Raw genomic sequence first — 18859 nt, forward strand, 5'->3', positions numbered from 1 at the left:
TTTGGGGTTTGGTGTGATTTTATGTCCAATTTGCATTTTATTCTGTTTTTCTTTTTGGTGTTGTTCCAATAGACACAAAGGAAATAAAGCTGTGTGTAACAAAGCGTGGGGAATCGTGATAAATGTTCTGGGAGAAATACTTCATGTTCTGGAACAATTTCAAGGGTGCCGACACTTTCCGCCATGACTGCGTATATAAGAAATGCGCTGAAGAGCTCCAGGTGCGGAAACAATACCCCCGGAGGCAGCGCCGCATCTCGTGCCCTTCGCGTGAAGTGTTGATGAGAAGACGGCCGGGACGCAGCGTAACGAGGTTCTGCAGCAGTCTGACGTGCCATTACCTTGGATCACATTCTGCTCTCCCATTACTGTGGGTGGGAACTGCAGCGGGACCTGTTAGTGTGGGGGGCTGCACGGGGGGGATGAAAGTACTACACCAGCACTGCGGCATCTTCATTCCCAGGATGGGTCGGACCCCCACTGATTGGGACAAAGGGGTGATGATAACCTGCTCCATTGTATCCCCCCGTTAATATGGAGCTCTGACGTAAAAAGGGGCGATGGCGGCTCGTGGTCTATTCCTATGGGATGGCGGTCATATAGGCAGATCCGGAAGCCATTACTCATCTATCGGCCCCCGTACACAGCAGATACGGGGTGGGGGTCACAGATTGTGGCAGATCATGTGTATGGGGGGCCTCCCGACCCTTCCGGAAAAAAAATGTCAATATTTGATGCTTTTGTTTTCAGGGTCGAATACGATAAGTCTGAAGACGGATTTGTCTTCGTTCCTCACTGAAAGCACATACACGCTCAGCAATGGCGAGCGGTCATTTACAGTTAGGTCCATATATATTTGGACAGAGACAACATTTTTCTAATTTTGGTTATAGACATTACCACAATGAATTTTAAACAAAACAATTCGGATGCAGTTGAAGTTCAGACTTTCAGCTTTCATTTGAGGGTATCCACATTAAAATTGGATGGAGGGTTTAGGAGTTTCAGCTCCTTAACCTGCGCCACCCTGTTTTTAAAGGGACCAAAAGTAATTGGTAATGTCTATAACCAAAATTAGAAAAATGTTGTCTCTGTCCAAATATATATGGACCTAACTGTAACTGTATATGGGGGAAGTCGGGTCAGATATCTCACACATCGCCGGGTCTCGAGCGAATGGCCGATCTTAGACTTAAAATCGATAGCGAACATTTTACTGGCTCCTTTGCGGTTGTCTGACAACCAGGCGAATGCTCTCCTGACAACCCTGGAGACGTACAGTGGGCGATGATGGGGAGGATGAGACGCGAGGGACAGACTGACCGAAGCCTTTTATTCATCATATAGTCCGTAAAGAAAGAAACAAAATGACCGGGCGGTCGGCTGAAAGGTCACGTCCCTGGTGGGCCGCACCGGCAGCCGCGCTTTACTTGTAGAACTCGTGCTCCTGCTCGTCCTTCTTGATGACGGTTTTGTACGCTTTCTCGAAGTCCTTGCCCAGCACGATGTAACGATTCTCCCGTACGGCGAGCATCCCGCCCTGCGGACACACAAGAGCGGCGTCAGTGAGCGGAAAGAATTAATCGGACCCCAAACGAGCATCCGCAGCCGCTACTTCTGCACCGGACAGAAGCACGTCACAAAATCTGGCCCATCAGCGTCTTTGTCATGTGGTCCTGGGGCACCGCTGTGGGTCTGCAAGAGACCCCCACGCCTGTCATTGTGATTCTCCTAGGAACGTCAACTTGTGGCCGACGTTCACAGGAGATTGTGATTTCTTCTATATATAGCAGTGCTGAAGCCCCTCTATGTATGGCACAGGCGATCGGACGAGCGCACCTTCACGTCTCCTAAGGAGACTAGTAAAAAGTTAAAAAAAATTAAAAAAAAAGATAAAATCACCCCCTTTTGCCCCATGAAAATAAAAAAAAACACTGCTCAACAGATTGTATCTACCCAAAAAATGTATCAATAAAAACATCATCTCACTGTGCAAAAAATAAGCCGTCACCCGGCCCCAAATCCCGAAAAACTAAAACGTTACGAGTCTTGGAACTTCTTTCCCATTTTCCAGTACGCTATATGGTAACATCAATGCTGTCGTTCAGCAATCCAACTCGTCCCGCAAAAAAAAAAAAAAAAAGCCGTCACATGGCCATATTGAAGGAAAAATAATAATAAAAAAAAAATAAAGTTATGGCTCTGGGAAGGAGGGGAGCGAAAAACGAAACCTAAAAATCGCAAGGTGGTGAAGAGGTTAATTTTAGGACATTTGCTCTGGGGTAAAAATGAATTTCCAGGTCAGTACAATTAAAATACTTTTATGCATTGATAGAAAAGACGATACCAAAAGCGATTATTTATTTTCTTTGAATTATTATTTTTTTTTTTACGACATATTTTTGCAATTTTCCTCCATTTGATCCGGATAGGGACTTTTGATCGCTCGTTCTGTATACCGCAGTAGCACAGTATTGCGGTATTCAGTATACTCGACAGTCGCCACAGGCTGCGGGTCAAGAGTAGGAGGATGATGGCAGCTATGGAGGCCTTTAGCGGGTCCCTCGACCACCATGATTAACCCACTGTCTCCCCACAATCGTTGCAGAGGGGCTAACAGGAGCTGGGGGGCCCATTTAAATGCCATGGCCGATGATTGACAGTGGCATGTAAATGGTTAAACAGCAGTGATCAGAGCGCGCTGCTGCTGCTGCTGGACGTGTAACGCAGCCGGCGTCTGCCCGATATGGAGCGAGATTAGCCCCTGAACACGATGGAAATCTACAGAGCGGGTCGTTAAGGGGTTAAGTTGCGGTGGGCTCGGGGCGCTTACCTCTTGGCAGATGGAGTTGATATCTGCTCCAGAGATCTTATCGGGACGGGCGACATCTGCAGCTTCGGTTAAGGAGTCCGACCTTAAAGGAGGGGGGGAGGGGGTGTCCAACTTTTTGGGGAAGTAAAAGGTTGTGTTTAATTAATCGTTAGATTATAAGTGGGGGTGGAATCGTGTGGACTATCCCTTTAAGAGTAAAAATGAGACGTTGCGTGAGCACCAGTTTCGCTGCCGCCGGAACTTTAAGAGGCGAACCTGTCTCCATCTCACATGATACTGGACACACCGCGACCATAATGTAGCGGTAATGGCGGCCATACTGGTCGTCACCCAACTTTCCCACGAGGGTCTCCGTCCCCTGCTGAGAAGAAGGATACAATCTTCCAGGTCCACCTCCTCGGACAGGTTCATCTTGCTGGTGATGGTGGAGAAGATGAGACGCTTCTGCCTGCGGTCCGGCAGAGGGAATTCGATTTTGCGGTCGAGGCGCCCGGGTCTGAGGAGTGCGGGGTCCAGAGTGTCCGCTCTGTTAGTGGCCATGATAACCTGTAAGGGGTCCGCGGGGAAAAGAGACGTGAGAAATGGAGAATCCGCAGGAAACGAGACAAATGCGGGAGAGCCGCCGCCGTCACCTTCACGTTGACGTTCTGATCGAATCCGTCCATCTGGTTGAGCAGCTCCAGGAGGATCCTCTGCACCTCGCGGTCCGCTGCAAAAGTAACAGCACCCATGACCTTCTGTAAGACCCCCGCACAGCTGGGCAGAGCCCCCCGCGCTTCCCCTACTTACCTCCGGTCTGTGCGTCAAATCTTTTAGTGGCGATGGCGTCGATCTCGTCAATGAATATAATGGCGGGAGCGTTCTCTTTGGCGAGCCGGAACACGTCTCTCACCATCCGCGGACCCTCGCCCAGATACTTCTGTACAAACTCAGAGCCCACCACACGGATGAAGGCCGCTGCCAGAAAAAGAGCAAAAAGGTGACCAATCGACTTCTAATACTCAGAATGGACCTCAGACCGATACATTGTAACAAACCTTCAGCTGTGTCAGATACATACTCTCTGACCTACATGTACATCACACGAATCAGAAGGGTTCAGAAGCCGCGACCCTGGAATCACAGCAGAAGCCGGCGGCCCATAACATGACTTCTGCTGTCCATTACATGGTTAAACAGCAGTGACCAGAGCCCCCGCTCCCCGGCCCGGCGACAGAGCCCCCGCTCCCCAGCCCGACGGCAGAGACCCCGCCCCCCGGCCCGACCTCAGAGCCCCCGCTCTCCGGCCCGACCGCAGAGCCCCCGCTCTCCGGCACGACCGCAGAGCCCCCGCTCTCCGGCACGAACGCAGAGACCCCGCTCTCCGGCACGAACGCAGAGACCCCGCTCTCCGGCACGACCGCAGAGACCCCGCTCTCCGGCACGACCGCAGAGACCCCGCTCTCCGGCACGAACGCAGAGACCCCGCTCTCCGGCACGAACGCAGAGACCCCGCTCTCCGGCACGACCGCAGAGACCCCGCTCTCCGGCACGACCGCAGAGACCCCGCTCTCCGGCACGACCGCAGAGACCCCGCTCTCCGGCACGACCGCAGAGACCCCGCTCTCCGGCACGACCGCAGAGACCCCGCTCTCCGGCACGACCGCAGAGACCCCGCTCTCCGGCACGACCGCAGAGACCCCGCTCTCCGGCACGACCGCAGAGACCCCGCTCTCCGGCACGACCGCAGAGACCCCGCTCTCCGGCACGACCGCAGAGACCCCGCTCTCCGGCCCGACAGAGGGGTTCAAGGAGTCAGGGTAGCAGACTTCAGTACTGCCCCAATCGTCAGGTGTGCCCTTCGGCCCGAGCCAGCATTGGACAATCCGTAGCCAGTTTTTGGCTGCAGTGGTCACGTGTCCGAACACCCAGAGCCGGTTCCTACTGAATGGGCACGTGCCCACTGAATCCAACCTCTGACCCCAGTGGTGACGGGTTGCCCTTTCCCATCCGCTGACAGCAAGCAGGGATTTTAACAACAGTGAACATCTATTAGAAATGTCCGGAACCGTTCATTATACCGACCTGTCGTGTGATGGGCCACGGCTTTGGCCAGCATGGTCTTTCCGCAGCCTGGGGGCCCGTACATCAGGACCCCCCGGGGAGGATCGATTCCAATCTGTAATGTGGAGACAGAGAATTCGGGGTCAGCGTCACCCCACAACCTCCCAGAAGATCGGGGCCGCTGCGCCCTATAACTCACCTGCTTATAAAGCTCAAAGTGAGTGAGGGGCAGCTCCACGGCCTCCCGCACCTCCTGCTTCTGGATGTCCATGCCCCCGATATCCGAGTACAGCACATCTGGCTTCTGATCTGTAGAACAATAAAGCGTTAATCGTCCGGCATCAGACAGCTCAGGATGAGCAGCACTACAGGTCCTGGAGCAGGAGGACAGTAATGTAGTTAAGGGCTGCCTTTAGGGGGCGCTGTGTGGACAAGTAGGGGTCCATCACCTGACGTGAGCATCATGATGCTGCTGTCGGCCTCGGGGGGCAGCACGTCCACCAGCGCATTGCTGTGTTTGTGAAGAGCCACGGACGCATTGGGCTTCAGGAGCTCCCGGTCGATGGTGCTGAGGATCCGCACGTAGTAATTAGATCCTGGGGGGGTGGAAACAGAGGAAACCTTGATATAAAAGACCCCAAAAATACCACCCCCTACTCAGACCACAATAGTGACCACCGCTAATGGCAGCCATGACGGCGCCTACAGGGGCAGAACGAAACGTTTAACAACTTTCACACTTTGTGTTTTCATTTCTTATTTCCAAACATTGTAACGAGGTATCAGGACAATGTAGAGACTGATACACTGTAACAAACCTTCCAATGACGTTATACTTAAAGGGATACTTTCAGCAGTGAATGAGGCAGTTGACGTCAAGTTTACCGCGACCTGCCGTCAGTGGGGTTCATGCACAGTTGTGATACCTGGTGGGTTGTCAGTGGATGTGACGGACCACCAGAAGTGGGGATGGGCCCTTTAACATTCTCCACAGCTGAGGGTTTGTTACATATCAGCAGCACAAGTCTCACTCCTTTCCTGATCGTCTGCTACAATGTATCAGTACTGGTTAGAAACAAACAATCCCAGGCAATGACAGCAAGCAGAGATCTTAAGACAAAACTCAGAAAGGCAGAATTTTGTATGAGTTATTGGGGGGCATCTATGGTTCTGACCCTCCCCCGTACCTGTCGTGGACCCCACGATGGCGGTGTTCTGATCCACGGCCTCCAGGAACTGTCCGATGACCAGCGGGATGCTCTGGATGCGCTTCACCTCCTCCTGGGCGTGCAGGAACTCCTTCTTCAGGTTCTTCTGCTCGTCTTTGATATATTCCTCCTGGACCTCCAGAAACTCCAACTCCTGCTGCAATTTCTGCGGAGAAAACCCCAAAACGTTAGCGGCACGGACGTTTTATGGGGGGCGGCTACAATACAGGAGCTCTCCCCCCCCTGTGCTCACCTTATAGCGGCTGTACAGATCCTCTAAATCTTCAGGCTCCGGGCCCAGAAACGAGAGGGCGGTGACGGGACGCGAGGACACCAGAGAGGGGGCTTCATCCTGGAGAAAGGGGGGACGGAAACATGTCAGTATCGGGGGTGGTCTAAGGGGACCTGCCAGCTTTAATATTTGGGGCCTCAAATCCAAAGCTGTTACCAGAAATATATAGTGCTGTTTACAAGAAATGCTTACCCATGTGGGAGAGAGTGAGTAATGGGTCGTGTGTGCCGCAGCCCCGACGCGCGTTTCGCGTGGTGGGCTTCCTTATGGGGCTGTGTAGATTACCTCGCATGCTGCATATATATGACACCTCTCCAGGTGCATATGATCAGCGTCGCACTCATATAAGCGCCTGTAGGGTGGGTCCGCGGCCGCATGTGCATAACTTCTGGCAATCGAGGCTTAAAGTACGGGTCTCAGGAGATAATTTCCGGTGACGTCAGCGACCGCCACCGAGCCGGAAGGATGACTTTTGAGACGCAACCATGGAAATGACATATGGCAACATAAGAGATGGGATTGCTGCCCTTTCCTTCTCCTCCCATATGTCATCTCCGTGGTCGGACACTTGGAGGACCATTTTTGGGAAGCAGCAATATGTGTGATATGCACTTTATACTGAGGCTAGCCTCCTAATGGCATATACCAATCATGCTCCATACACATCACTGTATTTTTCGGTGAAGTTCTCCCCTTTCCCCCTTATCTTTGTGACTTTGTTACTGCATACCTGTATATACCTGACATGCGATCCTTATTTGCCCACACCTCCTCCCTTAGTAAGGATGGCTGCCGTACTGCGCCGGATCTCTGCTCCGCTTGCGTCTCAAAAAGTCATCCTTCCGGCTCGGTGCGGGTCACTGACGTCACAGAGGATGATCTCCTGAGACCTGTACTGTGAGCCTGGATTGCCGGATGTGACGCACATGCGGCCGCGGACCCACCCTACAGGCGCTTATGTGATCATACGCACCTAGAGAGGTGCCATATATATTTGCAGCATGTAAGGTAATCCACACAGCCCACCATGCGAAACGCGCGTCGGGGCTGCGGCACACATGGCCCATCACTCTCATTTCTTGTAAACAGCAGTATTAGCGGCACTTTATATTTCTGGATTCTTTTCTTGGCTGAAACACTGTCTGCGGATGAGCCCGCACCTTTTGATCCGATCAGCTGTCATGTGACCTCTAACAGCCGGTGGAATCGAGATCTACCCGCGAATGTTAACGTTAAATGCCGTGGTCATTTCACATGCACGCGCAGGAAGCGCTTCGTTACCTCCTTCGACCCATCGGCGGTTCACGGTCATGTGACACGGGCGCCGATGGGTCGGCATGACAACCCGGGGCTGGTTGTCAGAGCCGGATAGCGGTCGGCGCTCATAGCAAGTGAGCGTATCTGCTGCACAGAGCGGGACTGCAGCAGCGCTGTATGCAGCACAAGTGATGGGATGACGGGGTTAAAGGGATGAGAACAATCTGCTGATTTAAAGGGACAGGACACGTTTATCCTGGCCATTGATCTGGGGGTCTCGGTGTATCCATGCAGCTAATTCTGGGGGGCACATACATTCATCTTACGGTGCACCATCCAGATACGGAGCTATGGGGGGCACCAGCTCGTAATTTTATTTATAAGACACCCTGTACAATCAGAGGTGTTTTGGGGGGCACCATATTTATCCTTTTAGTAGGGGGGCTCTATCCCTGTATACATAGGGGGCACAACATAGTTATCCTTTTTCTAATTTATGGAGGCGTCATACACGATGTTGCAGGGTGGGGGTCACATTGGGGGTCACCGTACAGTCAGGTCATATAGGGCGCTGCACCTCCATCCTGTACATGGGGGGCTATAGCTTCTCACACACACAGGGGGCGCCGTGCAGCCCCGCACACTCCTCCCCGCCGCCCCCGGTACCTGGCTGCCGCTCTTCTCTATGATCACGCCGATCTCCTCCATTCTTCAGTTTCCCTGTGTCACCGCCGAGAACTGGCTCCTCCCACTTCCGGCGCAGCGGTGACGTATAGGGCAGGGCGGCGCAAGCAGGTCACGTTAGATGACGTCACTGGCTGAGGTAGCTCCGGGTACAATGTATCACCGCCCCGCATACTAATGAGGGGGCGGAGCTTCTCCCGTCACATCGCACTGCGGGGTTACATCGGCGCGGGGGGCGTCACTGAGGCCATAACCCGCCTGTGAGATTGTGTGGGGGAGGGGCTTGCAAAGCAGCGTGGGGGCAACACATAGCAGCGGACATAGAGTTGTGCTGGCCCATGGCGATCCTGCTGATCCTCCAGTGATGCCCCCCACCCATGGGCCCCTTCCTGTAATAATGTCCCCATCCCAGGCCCATTCCAGTAATAATGTCCTCCATCCCGGGCCCTTCCTGTAATAATGTCCTCCATCCCGGGCTCCTTCCTGTAATAATGTCCTCCATCCCGGGCCCCTTCCTGTAATAATGTCCTCCATCCCGGGCCCCTTCCTGTAATAACGTCCTCCATCCCGGGCCCCTTCCTGTAATAATGTCCTCCATCCCAGGCCCCTTCCTGTAATAATGTCCTCCATCCCGGGCTCCTTCCTGTAATAACGTCCTCCATCCATGGGCCCCTTCCTGTAATAACGTCCTCCATCCCGGGCTCCTTCCTGTAATAATGTCCTCCATCCCGGGCCCTTCCTGTAATAATGTCCTCCATCCCGGGCCCTTCCTGTAATAATGTCCTCTATCCATGGGCCCCTTCCTGTAATAATGTCCTCCATCCCGGGCTCCTTCCTGTAATAATGTCCTCCATCCCGGGCCCCTTCCTGTAATAATGTCCTCCATCCCACGCCCCTTCCTGTAATAATGTCCTCCATCCCGTGCTCCTTCCTGTAATAATGTCCTCCATCCATGGGCCCCTTCCTGTAATAACGTCCTCCATCCCGGGCTCCTTCCTGTAATAATGTCCTCCATCCATGGGCCCCTTCCTGTAATAATGTCCTCCATCCCGGGCTCCTTCCTGTAATAATGTCCTCCATCCCGGGCCCCTTCCTGTAATAATGTCCTCCATCCCAGGCCCCTTCCTGTAATAATGTCCTCCATCCCGGGCTCCTTCCTGTAATAATGTCCTCCATCCATGGGCCCCTTCCTGTAATAACGTCCTCCATCCCGGGCTCCTTCCTGTAATAATGTCCTCCATCCATGGGCCCCTTCCTGTAATAATGTCCTCCATCCCGGGCTCCTTCCTGTAATAATGTCCTCCATCCCAGGCCCCTTCCTTTAATAATGTCCTCCATCCCGGGCTCCTTCCTGTAATAATGTCCTCCATCCCGGGCCCCTTCCAGTAATAATGTCCTCCATCCCGGGCCCCTTCCTGTAGTAACGTCCTCCATTCCCGGCCCCATCCTGTAATAACATCCTCCATCCCGGGCCCCATCCTGTAATAACGTCCTCCATCCCTGGCTCCTTCCTGTAATAACGTCCTCCATCCCGGGCCCCATCCTGTAATAACGTCCTCCATCCCGGGCTCCTTCCTGTAATAATGTCCTCCATCCATGGGCCCCTTCCTGTAATAACGTCCTCCATCCCGGGCTCCTTCCTGTAATAATGTCCTCCATCCATGGGCCCCTTCCTGTAATAATGTCCTCCATCCCGGGCTCCTTCCTGTAATAATGTCCTCCATCCCGGGCCCCTTCCTGTAATAATGTCCTCCATCCCAGGCCCCTTCCTGTAATAATGTCCTCCATCCCGGGCTCCTTCCTGTAATAATGTCCTCCATCCATGGGCCCCTTCCTGTAATAACGTCCTCCATCCCGGGCTCCTTCCTGTAATAATGTCCTCCATCCATGGGCCCCTTCCTGTAATAATGTCCTCCATCCCGGGCTCCTTCCTGTAATAATGTCCTCCATCCCAGGCCCCTTCCTTTAATAATGTCCTCCATCCCGGGCTCCTTCCTGTAATAATGTCCTCCATCCCGGGCCCCTTCCAGTAATAATGTCCTCCATCCCGGGCCCCTTCCTGTAGTAACGTCCTCCATTCCCGGCCCCATCCTGTAATAACATCCTCCATCCCGGGCCCCATCCTGTAATAACGTCCTCCATCCCTGGCTCCTTCCTGTAATAACGTCCTCCATCCCGGGCCCCATCCTGTAATAACGTCCTCCATCCCGGGCTCCTTCCTGTAATAACGTCCTCCATCCCGGGCCCCTTCCTGTAATAACGTCCTCCATCCCGGGCCCCTTCCTGTAATAACGTCCTCCATCCCGGGCCCCTTCCTGTAATAACGTCCTCCATCCCGGGCCCCTTCCTGTAGTAACGTCCTCCATTCCTGGCCCCATCCTGTAATAACGTCCTCCATCCCGGCCCCATCCTGTAATAACGTCCTCCATCCCGGGCCCCTTCCTGTAATAACGTCCTCCATCCCGGGCCCCTTCCTGTAATAACGTCCTCCATCCCGGGCCCCTTCCTGTAATAACGTCCTCCATCCCGGGCCCCTTCCTGTAGTAACGTCCTCCATCCCGGGCCCCTTCCTGTAATAACGTCCTCCATCCCAGGCCCATTCCAGTAATAATGTCCTCCATCCCGGGCCCTTCCTGTAATAATGTCCTCCATCCCGGGCTCCTTCCTGTAATAATGTCCTCCATCCCGGGCCCCTTCCTGTAATAATGTCCTCCATCCCGGGCCCCTTCCTGTAATAACGTCCTCCATCCCGGGCCCCTTCCTGTAATAATGTCCTCCATCCCAGGCCCCTTCCTGTAATAATGTCCTCCATCCCGGGCTCCTTCCTGTAATAACGTCCTCCATCCATGGGCCCCTTCCTGTAATAACGTCCTCCATCCCGGGCTCCTTCCTGTAATAATGTCCTCCATCCCGGGCCCTTCCTGTAATAATGTCCTCCATCCCGGGCCCTTCCTGTAATAATGTCCTCTATCCATGGGCCCCTTCCTGTAATAATGTCCTCCATCCCGGGCTCCTTCCTGTAATAATGTCCTCCATCCCGGGCCCCTTCCTGTAATAATGTCCTCCATCCCACGCCCCTTCCTGTAATAATGTCCTCCATCCCGGGCTCCTTCCTGTAATAATGTCCTCCATCCATGGGCCCCTTCCTGTAATAACGTCCTCCATCCCGGGCTCCTTCCTGTAATAATGTCCTCCATCCATGGGCCCCTTCCTGTAATAATGTCCTCCATCCCGGGCTCCTTCCTGTAATAATGTCCTCCATCCCGGGCCCCTTCCTGTAATAATGTCCTCCATCCCAGGCCCCTTCCTGTAATAATGTCCTCCATCCCGGGCTCCTTCCTGTAATAATGTCCTCCATCCATGGGCCCCTTCCTGTAATAACGTCCTCCATCCCGGGCTCCTTCCTGTAATAATGTCCTCCATCCATGGGCCCCTTCCTGTAATAATGTCCTCCATCCCGGGCTCCTTCCTGTAATAATGTCCTCCATCCCAGGCCCCTTCCTTTAATAATGTCCTCCATCCCGGGCTCCTTCCTGTAATAATGTCCTCCATCCCGGGCCCCTTCCAGTAATAATGTCCTCCATCCCGGGCCCCTTCCTGTAGTAACGTCCTCCATTCCCGGCCCCATCCTGTAATAACATCCTCCATCCCGGGCCCCATCCTGTAATAACGTCCTCCATCCCTGGCTCCTTCCTGTAATAACGTCCTCCATCCCGGGCCCCATCCTGTAATAACGTCCTCCATCCCGGGCTCCTTCCTGTAATAACGTCCTCCATCCCGGGCCCCTTCCTGTAATAACGTCCTCCATCCCGGGCCCCTTCCTGTAATAACGTCCTCCATCCCGGGCCCCTTCCTGTAATAACGTCCTCCATCCCGGGCCCCTTCCTGTAGTAACGTCCTCCATTCCTGGCCCCATCCTGTAATAACGTCCTCCATCCCGGGCCCCATCCTGTAATAACGTCCTCCATCCCGGGCCCCTTCCTGTAATAACGTCCTCCATCCCGGGCCCCTTCCTGTAATAACGTCCTCCATCCCGGGCCCCTTCCTGTAATAACGTCCTCCATCCCGGGCCCCTTCCTGTAGTAACGTCCTCCATCCCGGGCCCCTTCCTGTAATAACGTCCTCCATCCCAGGCCCATTCCAGTAATAATGTCCTCCATCCCGGGCCCTTCCTGTAATAATGTCCTCCATCCCGGGCTCCTTCCTGTAATAATGTCCTCCATCCCGGGCCCCTTCCTGTAATAATGTCCTCCATCCCGGGCCCCTTCCTGTAATAACGTCCTCCATCCCGGGCCCCTTCCTGTAATAATGTCCTCCATCCCAGGCCCCTTCCTGTAATAATGTCCTCCATCCCGGGCTCCTTCCTGTAATAACGTCCTCCATCCATGGGCCCCTTCCTGTAATAACGTCCTCCATCCCGGGCTCCTTCCTGTAATAATGTCCTCCATCCCGGGCCCTTCCTGTAATAATGTCCTCCATCCCGGGCCCTTCCTGTAATAATGTCCTCTATCCATGGGCCCCTTCCTGTAATAATGTCCTCCATCCCGGGCTCCTTCCTGTAATAATGTCCTCCATCCCGGGCCCCTTCCTGTAATAATGTCCTCCATCCCACGCCCCTTCCTGTAATAATGTCCTCCATCCCGGGCTCCTTCCTGTAATAATGTCCTCCATCCATGGGCCCCTTCCTGTAATAACGTCCTCCATCCCGGGCTCCTTCCTGTAATAATGTCCTCCATCCATGGGCCCCTTCCTGTAATAATGTCCTCCATCCCGGGCTCCTTCCTGTAATAATGTCCTCCATCCCGGGCCCCTTCCTGTAATAATGTCCTCCATCCCAGGCCCCTTCCTGTAATAATGTCCTCCATCCCGGGCTCCTTCCTGTAATAATGTCCTCCATCCATGGGCCCCTTCCTGTAATAACGTCCTCCATCCCGGGCTCCTTCCTGTAATAATGTCCTCCATCCATGGGCCCCTTCCTGTAATAATGTCCTCCATCCCGGGCTCCTTCCTGTAATAATGTCCTCCATCCCAGGCCCCTTCCTTTAATAATGTCCTCCATCCCGGGCTCCTTCCTGTAATAATGTCCTCCATCCCGGGCCCCTTCCAGTAATAATGTCCTCCATCCCGGGCCCCTTCCTGTAGTAACGTCCTCCATTCCCGGCCCCATCCTGTAATAACATCCTCCATCCCGGGCCCCATCCTGTAATAACGTCCTCCATCCCTGGCTCCTTCCTGTAATAACGTCCTCCATCCCGGGCCCCATCCTGTAATAACGTCCTCCATCCCGGGCTCCTTCCTGTAATAACGTCCTCCATCCCGGGCCCCTTCCTGTAATAACGTCCTCCATCCCGGGCCCCTTCCTGTAATAACGTCCTCCATCCCGGGCCCCTTCCTGTAATAACGTCCTCCATCCCGGGCCCCTTCCTGTAGTAACGTCCTCCATTCCTGGCCCCATCCTGTAATAACGTCCTCCATCCCGGGCCCCATCCTGTAATAACGTCCTCCATCCCGGGCCCCTTCCTGTAATAACGTCCTCCATCCCGGGCCCCTTCCTGTAATAACGTCCTCCATCCCGGGCCCCTTCCTGTAATAACGTCCTCCATCCCGGGCCCCTTCCTGTAGTAACGTCCTCCATCCCGGGCCCCTTCCTGTAATAACGTCCTCCATCCCAGGCCCATTCCAGTAATAATGTCCTCCATCCCGGGCCCTTCCTGTAATAATGTCCTCCATCCCGGGCTCCTTCCTGTAATAATGTCCTCCATCCCGGGCCCCTTCCTGTAATAATGTCCTCCATCCCGGGCCCCTTCCTGTAATAACGTCCTCCATCCCGGGCCCCTTCCTGTAATAATGTCCTCCATCCCAGGCCCCTTCCTGTAATAATGTCCTCCATCCCGGGCTCCTTCCTGTAATAACGTCCTCCATCCATGGGCCCCTTCCTGTAATAACGTCCTCCATCCCGGGCTCCTTCCTGTAATAATGTCCTCCATCCCGGGCCCTTCCTGTAATAATGTCCTCCATCCCGGGCCCTTCCTGTAATAATGTCCTCTATCCATGGGCCCCTTCCTGTAATAATGTCCTCCATCCCGGGCTCCTTCCTGTAATAATGTCCTCCATCCCGGGCCCCTTCCTGTAATAATGTCCTCCATCCCACGCCCCTTCCTGTAATAATGTCCTCCATCCCGGGCTCCTTCCTGTAATAATGTCCTCCATCCATGGGCCCCTTCCTGTAATAACGTCCTCCATCCCGGGCTCCTTCCTGTAATAATGTCCTCCATCCATGGGCCCCTTCCTGTAATAATGTCCTCCATCCCGGGCTCCTTCCTGTAATAATGTCCTCCATCCCGGGCCCCTTCCTGTAATAATGTCCTCCATCCCAGGCCCCTTCCTGTAATAATGTCCTCCATCCCGGGCTCCTTCCTGTAATAATGTCCTCTATCCATGGGCCCCTTCCTGTAATAACGTCCTCCATCCCGGGCTCCTTCCTGTAATAATGTCCTCCATCCATGGGCCCCTTCCTGTAATAATGTCCTCCATCCCGGGCTCCTTCCTGTAATAATGTCCTCCATCCCGGGCCCCTTCCTGTAATAATGTCCTCCATCCCAGGCCCCTTCCTGTAATAATGTCCTCCATTCCCGGCCCCATCCTGTAATAACATCCTCCATCCCGGGCCCCATCCTGTAATAACGTCCTCCATCCCTGGCTCCTTCCTGTAATAACGTCCTCCATCCCGGGCCCCATCCTGTAATAACGTCCTCCATCCCGGGCTCCTTCCTGTAATAACGTCCTCCATCCCGGGCCCCTTCCTGTAATAACGTCCTCCATCCCAGGCCCCTTCCTGTAATAACGTCCTCCATCCCGGGCCCCTTCCTGTAATAACGTCCTCCATCCCGGGCCCCTTCCTGTAGTAACGTCCTCCATTCCTGGCCCCATCCTGTAATAACGTCCTCCATCCCGGGCCCCATCCTGTAATAACGTCCTCCATCCCGGGCCCCTTCCTGTAATAACGTCCTCCATCCCGGGCCCCTTCCTGTAATAACGTCCTCCATCCCGGGCCCCTTCCTGTAATAACGTCCTCCATCCCGGGCCCCTTCCTGTAGTAACGTCCTCCATCCCGGGCCCCTTCCTGTAATAACGTCCTCCATCCCGGGCCCCTTCCTGTAGTAACGTCCTCCATTCCTGGCCCCATCCTGTAATAACGTCCTCCATCCCGGGCCCCATCCTGTAATAACGTCCTCCATCCCGGGCCCCTTCCTGTAATAACGTCCTCCATCCCGGGCCCCTTCCTGTAATAACGTCCTCCATCCCGGGCCCCTTCCTGTAATAACGTCCTCCATCCCGGGCCCCTTCCTGTAATAACGTCCTCCATCCCGGGCCCCTTCCTGTAATAGCGTCCTCCATCCCGGGCCCCTTCCTGTAATAGCGTCCTCCATCCCGGGCCCCTTCCTGTAGTAACGTCCTCCATCCCGGGCCCCTTCCTGTAATAACGTCCTCCATCCCGGGCCCCATCCTGTAATAACGTCCTCCATCCCGGACTCCTTCCTGTAATAGCGTCTTCCATCCCGGGCCCCTTCCTGTAATAACGTCCTCCATCCCGGGCCCCTTCCTGTAATAACGTCCTCCATCCCGGGCCCCTTCCTGTAATAACGTCCTCCATCCCGGGCCCCTTCCTGTAATAGCGTCCTCCATCCCGGGCCCCTTCCTGTAGTAACGTCCTCCATCCCGGGCCCCTTCCTGTAATAACGTCCTCCATCCCGGGCCCCATCCTGTAATAACGTCCTCCATCCCGGGCTCCTTCCTGTAATAGCGTCTTCCATACCGGGCCCCTTCCTGTAATAACGTCCTCCGTCCCGGGCCCATTCCTGTAATAATGTCCCCATCCATGGCCCATTCCTGTAATAATGTCCTCCATCCCGGGCCCCTTCCTGTAATAACGTCCTCCGTCCCGGGCCCATTCCTGTAATAATGTCCTCCATCCCGGGCCCCTTCCTGTAATAATGTCCCCATCCATGGCCCATTCCTGTAATAATGTCCTCCATCCCGGGCCCCTTCCTGTAATAACGTCCTCCATCCCGGGCCCCTTCCTGTAATAACGTCCTCCATCCCGGGCCCCTTCCTGTAATAACGTCCTCCATCCCGGGTCCCTTCCTGTAATAACGTCCTCCATTCCCGGGCCCCTTCCTGCAATAACGTCCTCCATCCCGGGCCCCTTCCTGTAATAACGTCCTCCATCCCGGGCCCCTTCCTGTAATAACGTCCTCCATCCCGGGCCCCTTCCTGTAGTAACGTCCTCCATTCCTGGCCCCATCCTGCTTATCCTCCAGTGATGCCCCCCACCCATGGGCCCCTTCCTGTAATAATGTCCCCACCCATGGGCCCCTTCCTGTAATAATGTCCTCCATCCCGGGCCCTTCCTGTAATAATGTCCTCTATCCATGGGCCCCTTCCTGTAATAATGTCCTCCATCCCGGGCTCCTTCCTGTAATAATGTCCTCCATCCCGGGCCCCTTCCTGTAATAATGTCCTCCATCCCACGCCCCTTCCTGTAATAATGTCCTCCATCCCGGGCTCCTTCCTGTAATAATGTCCTCCATCCATGGGCCCCTTCCTGTAATAACGTCCTCCATCCCGGGCTCCTTCCTGTAATAATGTCCTCCATCCATGGGCCCCTTCCTGTAATAATGTCCTCCATCCCGGGCTCCTTCCTGTAATAATGTCCTCCATCCCGGGCCCCTTCCTGTAATAATGTCCTCCATCCCAGGCCCCTTCCTGTAATAATGTCCTCCATCCCGGGCTCCTTCCTGTAATAATGTCCTCCATCCATGGGCCCCTTCCTGTAATAACGTCCTCCATCCCGGGCTCCTTCCTGTAATAATGTCCTCCATCCATGGGCCCCTTCCTGTAATAATGTCCTCCATCCCGGGCTCCTTCCTGTAATAATGTCCTCCATCCCAGGCCCCTTCCTTTAATAATGTCCTCCATCCCGGGCTCCTTCCTGTAATAATGTCCTCCATCCCGGGCCCCTTCCAGTAATAATGTCCTCCATCCCGGGCCCCTTCCTGTAGTAACGTCCTCCATTCCCGGCCCCATCCTGTAATAACATCCTCCATCCCGGGCCCCATCCTGTAATAACGTCCTCCATCCCTGGCTCCTTCCTGTAATAACGTCCTCCATCCCGGGCCCCATCCTGTAATAACGTCCTCCATCCCGGGCCCCTTCCTGTAATAACGTCCTCCATCCCGGGCCCCTTCTTGTAGTAACGTCCTCCATTCCTGGCCCCATCCTGTAATAACGTCCTCCATCCCGGGCCCCATCCTGTAATAACGTCCTCCATCCCGGGCCCCTTCCTGTAATAACGTCCTCCATCCCGGGCCCCTTCCTGTAATAACGTCCTCCATCCCGGGCCCCATCCTGTAATAACGTCCTCCATCCCGGGCCCCTTCCTGTAATAACGTCCTCCATCCCGGGCCCCTTCCTGTAATAACGTCCTCCATCCCGGGCCCCTTCCTGTAATAACGTCCTCCATCCCGGGCCCCTTCCTGTAATAACGTCCTCCATCCCGGGCCCCTTCCTGTAATAGCGTCCTCCATCCCGGGCCCCTTCCTGTAATAGCGTCCTCCATCCCGGGCCCCTTCCTGTAGTAACGTCCTCCATCCCGGGCCCCTTCCTGTAATAACGTCCTCCATCCCGGGCCCCATCCTGTAATAACGTCCTCCATCCCGGACTCCTTCCTGTAATAGCGTCTTCCATCCCGGGCCCCTTCCTGTAATAACGTCCTCCATCCCGGGCCCCTTCCTGTAATAACGTCCTCCATCCCGGGCCCCTTCCTGTAATAACGTCCTCCATCCCGGGCCCCTTCCTGTAATAGCGTCCTCCATCCCGGGCCCCTTCCTGTAGTAACGTCCTCCATCCCGGGCCCCTTCCTGTAATAACGTCCTCCATCCCGCGCCCCATCCTGTAATAACGTCCTCCATCCCGGGCTCCTTCCTGTAATAGCGTCTTCCATACCGGGCCCCTTCATGTAATAACGTCCTCCGTCCCGGGCCCATTCCTGTAATAATGTCCCCATCCATGGCCCATTCCTGTAATAATGTCCTCCATCCCGGGCCCCTTCCTGTAATAACGTCCTCCGTCCCGGGCCCATTCCTGTAATAATGTCCTCCATCCCGGGCCCCTTCCTGTAATAATGTCCCCATCCATGGCCCATTCCTGTAATAATGTCCTCCATCCCGGGCCCCTTCCTGTAATAACGTCCTCCATCCCGGGCCCCTTCCTGTAATAACGTCCTCCATCCCGGGCCCCTTCCTGTAATAACGTCCTCCATCCCGGGTCCCTTCCTGTAATAACGTCCTCCATTCCCGGGCCCCTTCCTGCAATAACGTCCTCCATCCCGGGCCCCTTCCTGTAATAACGTCCTCCATCCCGGGCCCCTTCCTGTAATAACGTCCTCCATCCCGGGCCCCTTCCTGTAGTAACGTCCTCCATTCCTGGCCCCATCCTGCTTATCCTCCAGAGATGCCCCCCACCCATGGGCCCCTTCCTGTA

At 54.7% G+C, this 18859-nt stretch overlaps 1 protein-coding gene across 1 annotated transcript; it reads right to left on the reverse strand.

Moving 5' to 3' along the window:
• Positions 1 to 1312: 1312 nt before the first annotated feature.
• On the reverse strand, positions 1313 to 8449 carry PSMC4 (proteasome 26S subunit, ATPase 4). The gene is made up of 11 exons (XM_069741586.1): positions 8300 to 8449; positions 6338 to 6436; positions 6064 to 6250; positions 5326 to 5472; positions 5076 to 5185; positions 4898 to 4991; positions 3623 to 3790; positions 3466 to 3542; positions 3211 to 3379; positions 2834 to 2889; positions 1313 to 1540 (listed from the first exon to the last, which is right to left on the reverse strand). The coding sequence occupies exons 1-11, from the start codon at positions 8339 to 8341 to the stop codon at positions 1427 to 1429; spliced, it is 1263 nt and encodes a 420-aa protein (XP_069597687.1). The 5' UTR covers positions 8342 to 8449; the 3' UTR covers positions 1313 to 1426.
• Between the last annotated feature and the right edge of the window lie 10410 nt (positions 8450 to 18859).

The sequence above is a fragment of the Ranitomeya imitator genome, chromosome 10 (assembly GCF_032444005.1).
Source record: "Ranitomeya imitator isolate aRanImi1 chromosome 10, aRanImi1.pri, whole genome shotgun sequence".
Classification (NCBI taxonomy): Eukaryota; Metazoa; Chordata; class Amphibia; order Anura; family Dendrobatidae; genus Ranitomeya; species Ranitomeya imitator.